General features: G+C 50.6%; 1 protein-coding gene across 2 annotated transcripts in view; it reads left to right on the top strand.

The window, feature by feature from the left end:
- The window catches only part of LOC144817695 (long-chain-fatty-acid--CoA ligase ACSBG2-like), a 607,186-nt gene that overhangs the window by 62,200 nt on the left and 525,040 nt on the right, over window positions 1-19,946 (top strand). For both annotated transcript variants that reach the window (XM_078674444.1, XM_078674445.1), the window contains exon 3: window positions 11,824-11,928. In XM_078674444.1, coding sequence (XP_078530570.1) covers window positions 11,824-11,928 — 105 coding nt within the window. The remainder of the gene's footprint in view (window positions 1-11,823; window positions 11,929-19,946) is intronic.

Genomic DNA, 19,946 nt, shown 5'->3' with positions numbered 1-19,946 from the left:
CTGAGGCTCCAATGCCCACATCGGTGTACACGAGTCCTGAGAGGGCTCCGGGGGCATTTCTGTGTTCATGAGTCCGAGAGGGACTCGAACGACGGGGCCATATCTGTTTTGAGAGCCTGAGAGGCTCGTGGCACCATTATAGTTTCGAGTCCCCAGAGAGGGGGACTCCAACGGAGGAGCATACTATAGTGTGGTGCAATTAGGGCGGCCCCAGTTGGCAGCGGGTCGCCCCAACGCAGTCCAGAGCCCCGAGAGGCTCCCTGAGGGCATGTTTTGTGCCAATGCCTGAGAGCTCCAACGTTTGGGGCACATGTTTTAAGAGCCTGTGTGGCTCCAACGTTGGGTACGTGTTATGCCAGAACCTGTGTGGCTCCAACGTGTGTAGAGTGAGTTCAGAGCCTGTGTGGCCCCAACAGTTGGCGCAGTTCGCGCCTAAGGGTCAGTGAGGACCCTGTCGCAGTTTGGATTCTCAGCTGCCCAGCAATTAGTGGGCAGCTGCACCGTTTAGGTCTTGGGATGTTCACAGGTGCCCAGCAAGTAGTGGGCACCTGCACCGTTTAGGCCCCTGACTTTTGGACTACAGGGCGTCCTAGCCCCAACAAGGCCAGTTGGCCTAGGGACTGCCACCGGTGGTGGCTTATGTAGGTTTTGCGCAATTGTTTGGTTTTTCCTTGCACCTCTGAATGTTTTAGGTATCATGTGTCTTTGCGCTATTGAGTTGTGTTTTCCTTCCTGGCACCTCTGAATGTTTCTGATGCATCATGTGTCTTGTTATTACACTGCTGAATGTTTTAGGCATCATGTGTTTTCTTTCCCTGCACCTCTGAATGTATTTTTATGCATCATGTGTTCTTTCTTTCCTTACACCTCTGAATGTTTTATGCATCATGTGTTTACCTTTTTCCCTACACCGCTGAATGTGTTTTTGATGCATCATGTGTAATGTGTTCTTGCTGATACCCCTAAATGTATTTTATTCTTAGGTGGTTGTGTTTTGCCTAGTATAGTTTATACTAGAGAGGTTAAGTGTCCATGCGTGATCTAGACCTATGGTTATTAGTATTGCGTAGCGTGTACCTACCTTTACCAGTAGTTTACTGGTTGTGATTTATAACTGTTATTTTGTGCTACAGTGATTTTATATCCTTTTATTCTAATTTCTGACAATATTCCTATTTCTAAAAGTGTTGATTCTGACAGTGGCCCATGTGGCCCTGTCCTGTAAATAATCCCTTATGAATATTGCCCGTGCCAGTTGGCACAATGTACATGTGTGATTTTTATCTGATGTGTTTTGACAATACAAAAGTTATTTTCATATAACCTTGTGTGGAGTTCCTTTTGTGGTATGCCTAGTATGTTGTTGCTGTTGTGTGCTGGCGCAAATGCTTTACACATTGCCTCCGAGTTTAGCCTCACTGCTCGTGCCAAGCTACCAAGGGGGTGAGCAGGGGTTATCTTGGCGCGTGACTCCCTCGCCCTGACTAGAATGGTGGTTTCTGCCTGGCTTTGGCGTCAGCCTTAGCCTACCAGAAATAGCCAGTTCTAACAACAAGCAACACTCAAAGAAAGCCAGCTTGTTCACTCCCACCCTCTACAAGTCCAGAAGTACCTGCAGATGACTCTGGAAGAGATGGATGAACAACAAAACTTCAGAAACCCATGCAACCTTCAAATCTGCTGTCAAAGCACACCACCTTCAACAACAGCAAAGAAATCTTTACCATCATCAAGCAGTTTGCCAGACCTAACAGTGAGACCACAGATGTACCACCCTCCCAAGACATCTGCAACAAACTCTGCACCTTCTTCCATCACAAGGTCAGTCAGATCTATGACTGCTTCGACCCCAAGACCCTGCTGCTACTCCTGCCATCACCACACACAGCCACGTTGCACCCCAACATATAGTGCTCAACTGGACTCCACTCACCACAGACGACACACCCAAGACCATGAAGAGAATCCACTCAGGAGCCCCATCGGATCCTTACCTGTACCACATCTTCCATAGAGCAGCCTCCTCCATCGTTCCCCCATCTGCACCGCACCATCAACTGCTCCATCGAAACCACCACCTTCCCCGATGACTGGAAATGGCCTGTGAACACCCCCCTGCTGAAGAAGCCGTCCGCCAACCTGAAAGATCTCAAGAACTTCAGACTCCTCTCCTTCCTCCCCTTCCCAGCCAAAGTCATCGAGAAGGCCATCAACGCCCAACTCTCCGAGTTCATAGAAGAGAACCACGTCCTGGACACCTCCCAATCTGGCTTCTGAAGCAACCACAGCACGAGATTGCGCTCCTTGCCGCAACTGACGACATCTGCTCCCTCCACGACTGGGACGAAACCACAACCCTCATCCTACTGGACCTCTTGGCCGCCTTCGACACCGTCTCCCACCGCACCCTAATCATGATAATCATGATTTATAAAAATGGCAAATGCCTAAAACCAGTGCTTAATTTGAGCTGGTGGTTTTCAGCACCAGCACTTAATTGTCAACACCAGCTCTTATGACAGTCTGCCACAAGGTGGCGCTGTCTGTCCAATTTCCAGATGAGCACAAAAACATTTGTATAAAAGAAACCAAGAGAAAGAGGGTTGAGGCAATGGCTACCGCAACAACATTTGTATATTAGTTCAATACCATTAAAAATGGCCAATGCCTGCCGCCCAACTCATTCGTATACATCTAAATCCAGTATTTGTAAAGCGCAAACTACTTACCCCTAAGGGTCTCAAGGCGCTGGGGGCCGCCGGGGAGATTAAGTGAGCGATTGCCCAGGGTCGCAGGGTGCTGGGATGGGCTCGGCGGCCACCGGCGATCGAACCGTGGGCTCTGCGCTCCGGAGTCAGCCGCTCTGGCTGCTGTGCCATGCATCCTCTCTTATAGCTTAGAGTTCCTGGAATAGTCCAAATTGTCGCACTTGTAGCAGTGGGTTGCTTTGTAGGCACTGTCATTGGCAGCATGTCAGGGGCAATGTGTGGGGCAAGTTGCAGTGGCCTGATGAGGGCCCTGGTGCATTTTTTTTTTTTTTACAAATTAAACACTGGGTGAAACGCTTCTACATATTAAAGAAATTAATTTTGTTTATTTTAAATACATCTTCCTTTTACTTGATGTTTGGTGCTGTGTTGGTCAGGGCTCGCTGTTGGCTTGTAAAATCGTCCACCTCTATTTCCCATTGAGCTGCCTTGAGCAGAACTTCTGAGAAGTTCTGCTCTTATTCTCTGTCCCCCACCGCCATCTAGTGGTCTAAAAAATACTGCAGCCTAATAGCCTTGACCCTCCTATTGAAAGTAAATGGCGTCAAAGGGAGCTTTTCTCCCTTGAGTCCTTTGGCAGCTTCCATCGACCTTGGATGGGTTACACACGTCACTTGGGGTACCTCTGGCAGGGTTGGTGTTTTCCACTCGGCAACAACTTTTCTGATTGGCATAGTTCTTTTAATGTGATCTTCGGCCGGATTTAGTTCCTTTCCCATCAGTGTCCGAACAGTATCAGCCTGGCTGGATGTGAAAGTCAGTTCTTTCCCTATGATTGCCTCAATAAATATAAGAAAAATTACAGAAAATTCTTAATTTTAAAGAATATTGTGCTATCACAACTAGTCAACACTGGCATGACTTAAAGACTACTCCACAAGGTCGCTGCCTGCTCCCCCATGTAGATGTTTGGACATTACTGGCAGATGTTCCATTTTGCAGCACTTTAGGTCAATTATATTCGTACAATTTTTTTAGAATTGAAATACAATTTAACAAAGAGACTTGGGGCACTTTACCCCCTCATTACAAGTGGCCCAGATACTTAGAACCCCTGTGTGCCCAGAGATCCGAGTCACACGTTATGTGAATGTTATTACACCCATTCATTACTGGGTGTAATAATGTTTGGTTCCCCTGCCCTGTAAATGTCAAACCTACTGGAACTTAAGAGAGGAAGTGACTGCAAGTTACCGAAACACGTTTTTTTGCTGTTAGAAGCAACAGAATCCACTTTTCATTCTGCAGAAAGTTGTAAAAGGAGCCGCTTATCGCCCCAGATGAATTCTGACCGCTATGATGGTTTCTTCTTACATGGGGCCCCTTCAGTACTGACGACTCTTCCAGGCCAGTCCTAATGACGTCCTCGGTGGTCAATGATACAGCTGAGGACTGTGATCCCAGCAGCACAGATCAAAACTTGGAGGCTTGAAACTTGCTCCCCTTGAGGGGGAGGAGTCCTCCTATGGATGTTCCACTACATCCAGGACGAAAACAGTTCATTGCACTGGTCTGAATCTGGTTGGAAATAAACACCACTTCATGTGGAAGGGGGGAGGGGAGTCATGTTCTTCCCAAGGATGTTTAGGGCGGTACCTTGGGGAAAAGCGCTTTCTATAGTACATAGTCTGGTAAGAATGCGAATTTTTTTTAATACTGGCATCATAAAAAGGGCCCCTGGTTTCATAGTGTTTTGTTTTTTTACATTTCTTTCTGTTTTTATCCACATTTTTTTGTCAATTTTATCTACGTTTGTCCATGTTTAGTTTATACTTAGTGTAAAAAATGACACTTTAATAGGAATACTTTCACATTTATTTAACCAACAAATATTTGCTCCTGTTTAGAAGCCCAATGGATTTTAGCTGTTTAAAGTGCCATCGTCATTTGAAACCATTGCATTGTAGAACCGCGTAGACAGCTGCACTGCTGCAGTTGTTTCAGCTTCATTCGAAACGTCTTTACATTTTTTTAGCTTCCCTGCCTGTCAATCTGTACAGCTATTAATTTAGCACTTATGATTGACAGTAGTGAGTATCGCTCAAAAGAAAACCTTTTATCTGTATCTAAAAATAAATTCAGATTGGAAAATAGGTGTTTTTCTCTCTGTATTTAGCTGTAAAAATCAGTAAAAACGGAAAACTGGCAGCCTTAATCATAATGCACTTTGCAATATTCCATAATGCGCCTGCTACCACCTTAGCAAGTGTTCTCGTAGCATCATTTAGTACACAGTGCCCGGCAAGCTTTCATAATGACCACGGGATATCATGTTACTAGATTTGTAAAGCGCATGGCTGCCCCAGCATGGGGTGTCCCAGCGCTATGCCCAGAAATAACATTGCAGGGTGGGGAAACGGGAGGCAGCGACTAGACAGGGAAAAGCCAGGTTTTTATCGCTTTTCTAAAAGCCGCGTGATTCTGAGGGCTCCTGATGGTCGCAGGGAGAGAGAGCCAGAGGTCTGACGGCAACGCCCTCAAAGAGCGCCTCCCCCCCCCCCCCGCTCTTGCTCTTTTGCCTCGGGGGACACATGCTAAGTGCAAATACGCCAAGCACCGTGTGCGGCGCGTGTATAATACACGAGAAAGTCATATAGAATAGGAGACACTTGGTGGATGAAGATTTTGTGGGCGATGCATACGGTCTTGAAATGAATTCTTTTGTCCACCGGCAGCCAGTGTAATTTGGGGAAGGGGTTCGATACCGAGCAAGATTTAGGGAGCACAAGGAGAGTGCCGCTATCCAGATTGCAAATTTCTTAAGTGCCCACAGGCAAATCCACTGGCAGAATCCACTGTTTCGCTGTTGCAAATGTTGATGTAAGCAGAGTTTATCCTCAGTAGAGTTGCTGGGATCAGCGTAGCATAAGCTGCATGCCATTCACTTTGAATTATGGGAAGACACATGCTGCTCCACATGGCCCAGTTGTAACTGGCGTGGTGGACTGCACTTCCGCTATGAGCCTTAATATGCGCTAGGTTGTGATCTGAGATTTTCGTCTTGTACTCGCCTGAGACCCTGTCGTGGCAGCTCCACGGTAGCAGGAGCCCCACAGCGAGAACCAAGGGACACCGTCACAGGAGGATATGTGTGGCAGGAGTTTCATGTAGCAGGCCTCAGTCCACAGGAGAGGTCAGAATTCCAGGGGTGCCACATGAAAAAGTAAGCAGGGGAATTAACCATAGCCATATGGTTGTTTCCCCTGTTTACTTTTTCATGTGGTACCTCTGGATTTCTGACCTCTCCTGTGGATTCTCCATCTGCTTCAGTTAAGTTTCCATTATCAGCAAACACTGTTTTCCCCCAGCCAATTGCCAGCTTGCCAGTTTTTCACAAAAACTGTGACATACATGCTTCCAGTGGCGGCTACATAAGATCCAAAGCAAGAAGGGGAGGTGGGGGAGGGGGGTTTGACTGACAAAAAAACTTGAGAACTTACCTGCCGCATTGCTCCTCTCCCAATCCTGATGCCGGTCTGGTCCCGGGCTGATCACAGGCTCCCAGATGCCAATTCCTGATGCTGCTCTCATGCTGTGAATGCTATTCCCAGCATGAGAGCAGTGCTAGGATTGGTCTGAGCACCGCGATTCAGCGCTCAGACAGGGTCTGGGAGCCTGTGGCTTTTCTCCTCCAGGCTGTACAACACAGCTGGGTGGAGAAATGCTAAGTGCGCATGACAGTTTGGCTGGTGTAAGACGGCCGGCCAAACCATCATGCGCACTTAGTAGTGCCCATCACCCCTCCTGCCCACTGTTGTTTTACAGAGTGCATGGCCCTGCCCAATGACGCGCTTGCTGCCAGCCACAGGTAAGAAGAAAAATGAAGTGATAATAAAATTGGTTAATCATTTTATTGTTCAAGTGTTTAATTCTGCTGCCAACAAGTGGGGCGACGCTCCTCCTCCATAATGGAGGATCCACCCCTGCATGCTTCAGACTTTAGAAAGCTCTTTTCAGCACCACCCACGGTTTTTGCCTGACTCTCGATAGTTGGGCTGTGGCTCCGTGGGTAAAGTCACTCCACTTGGATCAGACCTTCTGTAGGTGTGCATCCAACCCAGAATCCCCCTGCCTGGTCTGCTGGCATGGAGAAGGCACGAGCACGGGAAAGACGGAGGCAGCGGGGCAGGTCTTGTGCCAGAAGCTGGAAGGAAGGAGGAGCAGAAACATTGTGCCCATCTTTGTCTCCCATCCTCTTCCATAATGCGGGAAACATCCTTTACAACAAAACTTTTTTCACACAGTACCTTTACAACGCAGGAATTACAACACAAGTCGTTACAACGACTTGCGCTGGAGGGCGCTGTAGGATAGGGAATAGTCTAATTTACTACCCAAAACCTTCCCTACTATCCACAGGGACTGGAGTTGGAATAGTAAATTCAACTATTCACTATCCAGCGCCCCCCAACGCAAGTCGTTGTAACAGCATGCGTTGTCAAACCTGCGTTGTGAAGGCATGCGTGGAAAAAGCATGCGTTTTAACACCATACATCCCCATAATGCTTTGCTCATCATCAGCCACTTGGTGGCGCCTGCCCTTTATTTTAGCACAGTGATACTCAAAGTACGGCCCAGGGGTCGTATGTGGCCCTCCTGACCTTTACTTGCGTCCCTCTGGTCAACAGTAGCACTGGGCTGGTAAGCATTTATTTAAATGTTAATTGTAGGTAAAGAGAGGAATTAACTAGGAAGTCCTGAACTGCTTAACTTTAGGAAAACTTCCATTTATAAAGAAATCTTGCAGCAAGCGGGTAAAAACATGGTAACATCTCTTCAAAATTGAAAAGTGTAATTTATGAACATGCAGAACCTTTCACCTTAGTAAATCAGATTCTATCAGTGCATTGAGAAATATATTTTTTAAAAGTGATAGTTTTCAAACTTGAATTTAAAAACATGCATTGCAGCATTTGAAGTAACTTTTGATCCATGTGAGCAAGAAACCATTTCTTCAAATCTGTTGATTATGCAGCAGATGATGGATTAAGTGACAAATACGGCAAGTCCATAATTATGCAGAAAACACTACAGCCGCAAAGTGTTGCATAATCTTAGTGGGACTGACTGTAATCTGGGAATGTGCATTGAACTGTAACAAGATATCAGAATATGAAATGCTCACATTTGTTGCCCTACCATATTGGTGAGGATTGGTGAGGCCTGCACAGTAAGTTACTTGAAATAACATGGTTATTTACTTTGCCACAGTCTCTGGCCTAGAATAGAGAGACACATGTCCTCTAGTAGGCATTATCATTTCACATTCATTCTTATTTAATGGTCTGATATTTATGATTCCCTCTTGGCTGCTTATCCAATGAGGCGTGCACTACCACTATTTGAATAGTATAATGCGTGCCCCATTCTACAGTATATGACTGCGCTCATCTTACACAGACTAAATAAACCACATAAATGCTCTCAGAATCCCCACACAGAAACATCCATAACTGAGGTGCAGATGGCTGCTCACAGCCCTGGGCCCTGGTGCCACTGCACCTGCTGCATCATTGGAAGGTAAAACCCTGTCTGCACTCCCCCAGCACACACCACCCAAGTGCAGTTTGCCTCAGACACAAGTTAGTGATGCCTCCAGGCTGTTTTGTTACTGGCATGACCAGTATTGTAATGTCTCGGCCAGTACAAAAATAGGGAAAATCACCTGTAGCCAGGATTTCCCCACTTATCGGTGCATAATCAACACAGCAATTTTTAAAACAATGCACTTATGTGTTCTCGAGGTTCCTTAATGACTCCAGAGTGATAAATAAAGCAAAGTGAAAAACCATGACAGCGTTCTGCTGTCGAGACGGAGGAAGCCCTTAACAGGTGCATTCCCTCTCCATGGCTTCTTCTGATGTGGGTTGGAGAGCCTTAAGTGATGTTTCGGTGGTCCTGGCCCACCGCTAGAACCTGGCCTGGCTGGGAAGGAGAAGTTTGTGCTGTGGCTCCGATTCTTTTGGCGCTGTAATCATCTTTTGATTTCATCAACCACAAGTCTTTACTAAAACACTGGAGCGGACTGTGCGTTCTCTCACTTGCGGATTCTCACCATTTACCATCACCCTGTGGCGGTCGACCTCCATCCTTACATCCGCAGCATTCTCTGGCTTCACTCTTTATATTTCGAGAGAGAAGTCTGGTATGATAGTTCCTCATCTATTAGGATTGGGTAATTTCTATTAGAGTCAATTTGCACGCTTCCCCATAGATTAGTATTCCAAGTGGTTTTGACAAATGTTTTATTCTTGCCTGACTTTGCTGAGGTTCGTCTTTACCGGAATTTCACTATTCGGGACACTGTTTCTACTAAAGAAAAAAACATTTGTCAAAAACACTTGGAATACTAATCTATGGGGAAGCATTCAAATTGACTCCAATAGAAATTACCCATTCCTAATACATTAGGAACTATCATACTAGACTTCTCTCTATACTTATTACAAGCCCTGAAGAAATCCCTGGATGGGACGAAACGCGTTGGCGGTTTCAAAAGTTTTTTTTTTTTGTAGAGTTTTATATAGCACGAACTAGACCAGAACCGAATCAGGTATCCGAGCGCTTTACATAGCACAAGTTACGTTTTTACATGAGGACACACACTTTCATTTTTAGGCACGGGGAGTTTAAGTGATTTGCCCAGAATCACAGGAGGTTTTGGCGTCGTTACCGAGGCTCGAACCGAGATCCCCAGGTCCGAGGTCGAGCGCCTTAGCCGTTAGGCCAACTCCTCTCCCTTTTTTACGATGAAAGATAAAGGATGAATTGGAATATAACATCGACTCGTCTTTGAAATAACTCTGCATCTCTTGATTATATAAATTGCTATATTGTGTGTATGAAGTGTGCTGGGCTATTCTATGTGTTTACATTTGGGTAAGCTGTTTTTGGACGAGCTTCCTAAACCTTTGGGGATATAGGGAATTCTGCCTCCAGCCCTTGTTTGCACCTTTAAGTTAGCATAAATAGGGGACCCCCTCTTATATACTTCTGGCCGGGGAAAAGAGAGGAAAACAACAATCCAGTAATACAAAATTCTCTCGTGGCCTAAATACTTTTCATCTTATGACATAGTTCTCATACTTCATAAGAGTCCTTCAAAGTATGACAGAAACTTTCTTCAATTATGTTTACAGTAATTTATTCATTTTTTGTATCAAAAACTATTTTCACTTTTTTTAAATATATATTTTTCATTTGGAATTCATTATGTTCTTTAGTCAATACATATAAATAGTAGAATACAAATCATCATGTTTATATTTCTCAAATTTTATATACAGAACAAAAAAGATACCCAACATACCGCACACCTACATACTTAAACACACTTGCATACTATTCATATATACGTCTACACACATCCCTTCTCATCCAGAGCAGTCTCTTTTCTTCTGTGGCTAAGGTAACACAGATTGTTATGTGAATTTCCACTCCAGGTCGACGCGCGTTTCGGTGGGCTTGTACCATTTTCCTCAGTTGCACCTTTTTGTTCCTTTGCCACCGAAAAGGGAATTTAAGACTTGGTCGGGCATCAATGCTTTTGATTCCCATTTGTATGTATTCTTTATATTTCTGCCAACAACCCCCAGATTCTATTCATAGTTGATGCTATCAGGGTTGTGTCTGCCTCCAGGCTTAGGCTCTTCCTTGGAGAATCTGAAAGAGATTCACAGGAGCAAGATGGAGATGGGTCACAGACAGGACCCGTTGGAACCAGACTTTGAGCTTTCCTAATCTGGAGCATACTCTCTTATCGTGGTCACAACGACTGCTGCGACAAAGCCTACTCATTAGACGATATGAGTTTGAGACGAGCAATCTTGTTTGATTTCTAGACCCGTAGGGTATTGCAGCGCCGGCCGGACGGTGAGCACCGCCCTATGATGAACCATGACATCTCCTGGGGATGTGTGAGGGCACCATAAACAGTCTCACTGACTGTCCCTATTCAGTACTCTGGCCCAGGCACTCTCCTCCTTTTGAGAGACTGCCTCCCTCTCTATCCTTTCCAGGAACATTAACCTCTTGTTGAAATTTGAATTCTCTTTAGGAGCATGGGCTTCTGGACCAGGCAACCAGGCTCCCTGTCCCCCGTACCTCCTCCTTGTTAGCAAGGGGTCCTTCTTGATACAACTATTTGTATCCAGACTGATCGATCGCCAGTGAAAGCCGGACGACAGTTCTGGTTTTGCCATAGGTCCACAATAGGTTCTCACAGCTTTCAGTGTAAGTGCTTTAAAAATTGAAGAGATGGAGGCATCTAAGGGGAGTGGAGCCCAGGGCCCATATATCTCACTCTGACGATGCCGCGTCATACCGTGCTGTAGAAAGCTGTGTCGAGTGCATAGAAAAATGATGGTGTTCGCTCATTGAAGCATTTACATTTTCCATCTTGGACACCAGATCTGCTGACAGGGAAATCAAGCATATGATTCGATGAACGCTACCAATGCTGGAGAAGTGTAGTCAAAGGGATTTAACTTCTCTAGATGTAGGGAAAGCAAACAAACAGGCCTGTGGTTGCAGTGGATAATCTCTTGTCATCCATGACTTGCCAGCTTGACCCAACCATGGCTGTTTCTTTTAAATACTCCATTTCAGCCACTCAACTGCCATGCTGATGGCCACTTACCTTTAAGAAAAGAGACATTAAAACATGCCATTGAGGTCTGCAGAACTTGTCCCCTGAGAACTCCCTGCATTTGCCTGAATACAATATAGTGCTTGCATCTGTTGTACAAAGTTTTTTGCACGTGTGGCACCCTGGACTCAGACTTGTTTTACAGAAAATCTTGCTTGGGTTTTAGAGCAATGGCACTCCTTGAAGGCTGTCTCTATTGCCACTGGTTGTGAAGAAGGGGTAGCTATTTGTCCACAATCACAGCAAATTATTCCCTTTAATGACTGTGGCCCTTAAAAACAATCATGTAGTCCAATACATTTTAAACAGAAGTTAAGTCTTGAAGAGTATTTTGTTTTTAAATATTCCTAGCATGTTTTGTAAATTGGCGCTGAGCTCTATGTGAATTGACTTTTTATCCTGTTCCAGTGCCTTGTGTTTCGAGATGCAAACCCCCAGGCTCCTGTTCACCTTCTACTCATCCCAAAGACTCCTATCGCAAGGATTAGTGATGTGTCTGAAGCGGACACTGGGGTGAGTAGCAGCTGGATGGCATATTTCCGGGTTCTAGGTGCTGCCAAGAGCTGGTAGATTTCCAGCGCTGTTTAAGTGCTTTAGGTACTCCAAAGTCCCTGGTCAGAGGCCTGCGGCGCTGTATGTTTTCAATGTGCCTCCGTGTCATCGAGAACCCTGGGTGGGGGTGAATGTGCCTCAGTGTCATTGAGAGCCCTGGGTGGGGTGAATGTGCCTCAGTGTCACTGAGAGCCCTGGGTGGGGGTGAATGTGCCTCAGTGTCATTGAGAGCCCTGAGTGGGGGTGAATGTGCCTCAGTGTCACTGAGAGCCCTGGGTGGGGGTGAATGTGCCTCAGTGTCACTGAGAGCCCTGGGTGGGGGTGAATGTGCCTCAGTGTCACTGAGAGCCCTGGGTGGGGGGGAATGTGCCTCAGTGTCATTGAGAGCCCTGAGTGGGGGTGAATTTGCCTCAGTGTCACTGAGAGCCCTGGGTGGGGGTGAATGTGCCTCAGTGTCACTGAGAGCCCTGAGTGGGGGTGAATGTGCCTCAGTGTCATTGAGAGCCATGGGTGCGGGTGAATGTTCCTCAGTGTCATTGAGAGCCCTGGGTGGGGTGAATGTGCCTCAGTGTCATTGAGAGCCATGGGTGGGAGTGAATGTGCCTCAGTGTCACTGAGAGCCCTGGGTGGGGGTGAATGTGCCTCAGTGTCATTGAGAGCCATGGGTGGGAGTGAATGTGCCTCAGTGTCACTGGGAGCCCTGGGTGGGGGTGAATGTGCCTCAGTGTCATTGAGAGCCATGGGTGCGGGTGAATGTTCCTCAGTGTCATTGGGAGCCCTGGGTGGGGGTGAATGTTCCTCAGTGTCATTGAGAGCCATGGGTGCGGGTGAATGTTCCTCAGTGTCATTGAGAGCCCTGGGTGGGGGTGAATGTGCCTCAGTGTCATTGAGAGCCCTGAGTGGGGGTGAATGTGCCTCCGTGTCACTGAGAGCCCTGGGTGGGGCGAATGTGCCTCAGTGTCACTGGGAGCCCTGGGTGGGGGTGAATGTGCCTCAGTGTCATTGAGAGCCATGGGTGGGAGTGAATGTGCCTCAGTGTCACTGAGAGCCCTGGGTGGGGGTGAATGTGCCTCAGTGTCATTGAGAGCCATGGGTGGGAGTGAATGTGCCTCAGTGTCACTGGGAGCCCTGGGTGGGGGTGAATGTGCCTCAGTGTCATTGAGAGCCATGGGTGCGGGTGAATGTGCCTCAGTGTCACTGGGAGCCCTCGGTGGGGGTGAATGTTCCTCAGTGTCATTGAGAGCCATGGGTGCGGGTGAATGTTCCTCAGTGTCATTGGGAGCCCTGGGTGGGGGTGAATGTTCCTCAGTGTCATTGAGAGCCATGGGTGCGGGTGAATGTTCCTCAGTGTCATTGAGAGCCATGGGTGCGGGTGAATGTTCCTCAGTGTCATTGAGAGCCCTGGGTGGGGGTGAATGTGCCTCAGTGTCATTGAGAGCCCTGAGTGGGGGTGAATGATCCTCCGTGTCACTGAGAGCCCTGGGTGGGGCGAATGTGCCTCAGTGTCACTGGGAGCCCTGGGTGGGGGTGAATGTGCCTCAGTGTCATTGAGAGCCCTGGGTGGGGGTGAATGTGCCTTAGTTTAATTGGGAGCCCTGGGTGGGAGTGAATGTGCTTCAGTGTCACTGAGAGCCCTGGGTGGGGGTGAATGTGCCTCAGTGTCACTGAGAGCCCTGGGTGGGGGTGAATGTGCCTCTGTGGTATTGAGAGCCCTGGGTGGGGGTTAATGTGCCTCAGTGTCATTGAGAGCCCTCGGTGGGGGTGAATGTGCCTCAGTGTCATTGAGAGCCCTGAGTGGGTGTGAATGTGCCTCAGTGTCACTGAGAGCCCTGAGTGGGGGTGAATGTTCCTCAGTGTCACTGAGAGCCCTGAGTGGGGGTGAATGTGCCTCAGTGTCATTGAGAGCTCTGAGTGGGGGTGAATGTGCCTCAGTGTCACTGAGAGCCCTGGGTGGGGCGAATGTGCCTCAGTGTAACTGAGAGCCCTGGGTGGGGGTGAATGTACCTCAGTGTCATTGAGAGCCATGGGTGGGAGTGAATGTACCTCTGTGTCACCGAGAGCCCTGGGTGGGAGTGAATGTACCTCAGTGTCACCGAGAGCCCTGGGTGGGGTGAATGTGCCTCAGTGTCACTGAGAGCCCTGGGTGGGGTGAATGTGCCTCAGTGTCGCTGGGAGCCCTGGGTGGGGGTGAATGTGCCTCAGAGTCTTTGAGAGCCCTGGGTGGGGTGAATGTGCCTCAGTGTTACTGAGAGCCCTGGGTCGGGTGAATGTGCCTCAGTGTTACTGAGAGCCCTGGGTGGGGGTGAATGTACCTCGGTGACATTGAGAGCCCTGGGTGGGGTGAATGTGCCTCAGTGTCACTGGGAGCCCTGGGTGGGGGGAATGTGCCTCAGTGTCACTGGGAGCCCTGTGTGGGGGTGAGTGTGCCTCAGTGTCACTGGGAGCCCTGGGTGGGGGTGAATGTGCCTCAGTGTCACTGGGAGCCCTGGGTCGGGGTGAATGTGCCTCAGTGTCACTTAGAGATCTGGGTGGGGTGAATGTACCTCGGTGACATTAAGATCCTGGGTGGGGGTGAATGTACCTCAGTGTCATTGAGAGCCCTGGGTGGGGTGAATGTGCCTCAGTGTGATTGAGAGCCCTGGGTGGGGGTGAATGTGCTTCAGTGTCATTGAGAGCCCCGGGTGGGGGTGAATGTACCTCAGTGTCATTGAGAGCCCCGGGTGGGGGTGAATGTGCCTCAGTGTCATTGAGAGCCCTGGGTGGGGGTGAATGTGCCTCAGTGTCATTGAGAGCCCAGGGTGGGGGTGAATGTACCTCAGTGTCATTGAGAGCCCCGGGTGGGGGTGAATGTGCCTCAGTGTCATTGAGAGCCCTGGGTGGGGGTGAATGTGCCTCAGTGTCATTGAGAGCCCTGGGTGGGAGTGAATGTGCCTCAGTGTCACTGAGAGCCCTGGGTGGGGGTGAATGTGCCTCAGTGTCATTTAGAGCCCTGGGTGGGGTGAATGTGCCTCAGTGTGGTTGAGAGCCCTGGGTGGGGGTGAATGTGCCTCAGTGTCATTGAGAGCCCCGGGTGGGGGTGAATGTGCCTCAGTGTCATTGAGAGCCCTGGGTGGGGGTGAATGTACCTCAGTGTCACTGAGAGCACTGGGTGGGGGTGAATGTGCCTCAGTGTCACTGAGAGCCCTGGGTGGGGGTGAATGTGCTTCAGTGTCATTGAGAGCCCTGGGTGCGGGTAAATGTGCCTCAGTGTCATTTAGAGCCCTGGGTGGGGTGAATGTGCCTCAGTGTGGTTGAGAGCCCTGGGTGGGGGTGAATGTGCCTCAGTGTCATTGAGAGCCCTGGGTGGGGGTTAATGTGCCTCAGTGTCATTGAGAGCCCTGGGTGGGGGTGCATGTGCTTCAGTGTCATTGAGAGCCCTGGGTGGGGTGAATGTGCCTCAGTGTGATTGAGAGCCCTGGGTGCGGGTGAATGTGCCTCAGTGTCACTGAGAGCCCTGTGTGGGGGTGAATGTTCCTCAGTGTCATTGAGAGCCCTGGGTGGGGTGAATGTGCTTCAGTGTCATTGAGAGCCATGGGTGCGGGTGAATGTACCTCAGTGTCACTGAGAGCCCTGTGTGGGGGTGAATGTTCCTCAGTGTCATTGAGAGCCCTGGGTGGGGTGAATGTGCCTCAGTGTGATTGAGAGCCCTGGGTGCGGGTGAATGTGCCTCAGTGTGATTGAGAGCCCTGGGTGGGGTGAATGTGCCTCAGTGTGATTGAGAGCCCTGGGTGCGGGTGAATGTGCCTCAGTGTGATTGAGAGCCCTGGGTGGGGGTGAATGTGCCTCCGTGTCATTGAGAGCCATGGGTGCGGGTGAATGTACCTCAGTGTCATTGAGAGCCCTGGGTGGGGTGAATGTGCCTCAGTGTCATTGAGACCTGTGGCTGGGGGTGAATGTACCTCCGTGTCATTGAGAGCCATGGGTGGGAGTGAATGTGCCTCAGTGTCACTGAGAGCCCTGGGTGGGGGTAAATGTGCCTCAGTGTCATTGAGAGCCCTGAGTGGGGGTGAATGTGCCTCCGTGTCACTGAGAGCCCTGGGTGGGGCGAATGTGCCTCAGTGTCACTGGGAGCCCTGGGTGGGGGTGAATGTGCCTCAGTTTAATTGAGAGCCCTCGGTGGGGGTGAATGTTCCTCAGTGTCATTGAGAGCCCTGGGTGGGGGTGAATGTGCCTCAGTGTCATTGAGAGCCCTGAGTGGGGGTGAATGTGCCTCCGTGTCACTGAGAGCCATGGGTGGGAGTGAATGTGCCTCAGTGTCACTGAGAGCCCTGGGTGGGGGTGAATGTGCCTCAGTGTCATTGAGAGCCCTGGGTGGGGGTTAATGTGCCTCAGTGTCATTGAGAGCCCTCGGTGGGGGTGAATGTGCCTCAGTGTCATTGAGAGCCCTGAGTGGGTGTGAATGTGCCTCAGTGTCACTGAGAGCCCTGAGTGGGGGTGAATGTGCCTCAGTGTCACTGAGAGCCCTGAGTGGGGGTGAATGTGCCTCAGTGTCATTGAGAGCTCTGAGTGGGGGTGAATGTGCCTCAGTGTCACTGAGAGCCCTGGGTGGGGGTGAATGTACCTCAGTGTCATTGAGAGCCATGGGTGGGAGTGAATGTACCTCTGTGTCACCGAGAGCCCTGGGTGGGAGTGAATGTACCTCAGTGTCACCGAGAGCCCTGGGTGGGGTGAATGTGCCTCAGAGTCTTTGAGAGCCCTAAGTGGGGGTGAATGTGCCTCAGTGTCACTGAGAGCCCTGGGTGGGGTGAATGTGCCTCGGTGTCACTGGGAGCCCTGGGTGTGGGTGAATGTGCCTCAGTGTCATTGAGAGCTCTGGGTGGGGTGAATGTACCTCGGTGACATGAAGATCCTGGGTGGGGGTGAATGTACCTCAGTGTCATTGAGAGCCCTGGGTAGGGTGAAAGTGCCTCAGTGTCATTGAGAGCCCTGGGTGGGGGTGAATGTGCCTCAGTGTCACTGGGAGCCCTGGGTGGGGGGAATGTGCCTCAGTGTCACTGGGAGCCCTTTGTGGGGGTGAGTGTGCCTCAGTGTCACTGGGAGCCCTGGGTGGGGGTGAATGTGCCTCAGTGTCACTGGGAGCCCTGGGTCGGGGTGAATGTGTCTCAGTGTCACTGAGAGCCCTGGGTGGGGGTAAATGTGCCTCAGTGTCACTGAGAGCCCTGGGTGGGGGCGAATGTGCCTCCGTGTCACTGAGAGCCCTGGGTGGGGCGAATGTGCCTCAGTGTCACTGGGAGCCCTGGGTGGGGGTGAATGTGCCTCAGTTTAATTGAGAGCCCTGGGTGGGGTGAATGTGCCTCAGAGTCTTTGAGAGCCCTGAGTGGGGGTGAATGTGCCTCAGTGTCACTGAGAGCCCTGGGTGGGGTGAATGTGCCTCGGTGTCACTGGGAGCCCTGGGTGTGGGTGAATGTGCCTCAGTGTCATTGAGAGCTCTGGGTGGGGTGAATGTACCTCGGTGACATGAAGATCCTGGGTGGGGGTGAATGTACCTCAGTGTCATTGAGAGCCCTGGGTGGGAGTGAATGTGCCTCAGTGTCACTGAGAGCCCTGGGTGGGGGTGAATGTGCCTCAGTGTCATTGAGAGCCCTGGGTGGGGGTTAATGTGCCTCAGTGTCATTGAGAGCCCTCGGTGGGGGTGAATGTGCCTCAGTGTCATTGAGAGCCCTGAGTGGGTGTGAATGTGCCTCAGTGTCACTGAGAGCCCTGGGTGGGGGGGGAATGTGCCTCAGTGTCACTGAGAGCCCTGGGTGGGGGTGATTGTGCCTCAGTGTCACTGAGAGCCCTGGGTGGGGGGGAATGTGCCTCAGTGTCATTGAGAGCCCTGAGTGGGGGTGAATGTGCCTCAGTGTCATTGAGAGGCCCGGGTGGGGGTGAATGTGCCTCAGTGTCATTGAGAGCCCTGGGTGGGGGGGAATGTGCCTCAGTGTCATTGAGAGCCCTGAGTGGGGGTGAATGTGCCTCAGTGTCATTGAGAGCCATGGGTGGGAGTGAATGTGCCTCAGTGTCACTGGGAGCCCTGAGTGGGGGTGAATGTGCCTCAGTGTCACTGAGAGCCCTGAGTGGGGGTGAATGTGCCTCAGTGTCACTGAGAGCCCTGGGTGGGGGTGATTGTGCCTCAGTGTCACTGAGAGCCCTGGGTGGGGGGGAATGTGCCTCAGTGTCATTGAGAGCCCTGAGTGGGGGTGAATGTGCCTCAGTGTCATTGAGAGCCATGGGTGGGAGTGAATGTGCCTCAGTGTCACTGGGAGCCCTGGGTGGGGGTGAATGTGCCTCAGTGTCATTGAGAGCCATGGGTGCGGGTGAATGTTCCTCAGTGTCATTGGGAGCCCTGGGTGGGGGTGAATGTTCCTCAGTGTCATTGAGAGCCATGGGTGCGGGTGAATGTTCCTCAGTGTCATTGAGAGCCCTGGGTGGGGGTGAATGTGCCTCAGTGTCATTGAGAGCCCTGAGTGGGGGTGAATGTGCCTCCGTGTCACTGAGAGCCCTGGGTGGGGCGAATGTGCCTCAGTGTCACTGGGAGCCCTGGGTGGGGGTGAATGTGCCTCAGTGTCATTGAGAGCCATGGGTGGGAGTGAATGTGCCTCAGTGTCACTGAGAGCCCTGGGTGGGGGTGAATGTGCCTCAGTGTCATTGAGAGCCATGGGTGGGAGTGAATGTGCCTCAGTGTCACTGGGAGCCCTGGGTGGGGGTGAATGTGCCTCAGTGTCATTGAGAGCCATGGGTGCGGGTGAATGTGCCTCAGTGTCACTGGGAGCCCTCGGTGGGGGTGAATGTTCCTCAGTGTCATTGAGAGCCATGGGTGCGGGTGAATGTTCCTCAGTGTCATTGGGAGCCCTGGGTGGGGGTGAATGTTCCTCAGTGTCATTGAGAGCCATGGGTGCGGGTGAATGTGCCTCAGTGTCATTGAGAGCCCCGGGTGGGGGTGAAGGTGCCTCAGTGTCATTGAGAGCCCTGGGTGGGGGTGAATGTACCTCAGTGTCACTGAGAGCACTGGGTGGGGGTGAATGTGCCTCAGTGTCACTGAGAGCCCTGGGTGGGGGTGAATGTGCTTCAGTGTCATTGAGAGCCCTGGGTGCGGGTGAATGTGCCTCAGTGTCATTTAGAGCCCTGGGTGGGGTGAATGTGCCTCAGTGTGGTTGAGAGCCCTGGGTGGGGGTGAATGTGCCTCAGTGTCACCGAGAGCCCTGGGTGGGGGTGAATGTGCTTCAGTGTCATTGAGAGCCCTGGGTGGGGTGAATGTGCCTCAGTGTGATTGAGAGCCCTGGGTGCGGGTGAATGTGCCTCAGTGTCACTGAGAGCCCTGTGTGGGGGTGAATGTTCCTCAGTGTCATTGAGAGCCCTGGGTGGGGTGAATGTGCTTCAGTGTCATTGAGAGCCCTGTGTGGGGGTGAATGTTCCTCAGTGTCATTGAGAGCCCTGGGTGGGGTGAATGTGCCTCAGTGTGATTGAGAGCCCTGGGTGCGGGTGAATGTGCCTCAGTGTGATTGAGAGCCCTGGGTGGGGTGAATGTGCCTCAGTGTGATTGAGAGCCCTGGGTGCGGGTGAATGTGCCTCAGTGTGATTGAGAGCCCTGGGTGGGGGTGAATGTGCCTCCGTGTCATTGAGAGCCATGGGTGCGGGTGAATGTACCTCAGTGTCATTGAGAGCCCTGGGTGGGGTGAATGTGCCTCAGTGTCATTGAGACCTGTGGCTGGGGGTGAATGTACCTCTGTGTCATTGAGAGCCATGGGTGGGAGTGAATGTGCCTCAGTGTCACTAAGAGCCCTGGGTGGGGGTAAATGTGCCTCAGTGTCATTGAGAGCCCTGAGTGGGGGTGAATGTGCCTCCGTGTCACTGAGAGCCCTGGGTGGGGCGAATGTGCCTCAGTGTCACTGGGAGCCCTGGGTGGGGGTGAATGTGCCTCAGTTTAATTGAGAGCCCTCGGTGGGGGTGAATGTTCCTCA

Source organism: Lissotriton helveticus, chromosome 2_1 (genome assembly GCF_964261635.1).
Source record: "Lissotriton helveticus chromosome 2_1, aLisHel1.1, whole genome shotgun sequence".
Classification (NCBI taxonomy): Eukaryota; Metazoa; Chordata; class Amphibia; order Caudata; family Salamandridae; genus Lissotriton; species Lissotriton helveticus.
This window is presented reverse-complemented; position numbering and strand designations above follow the sequence as displayed.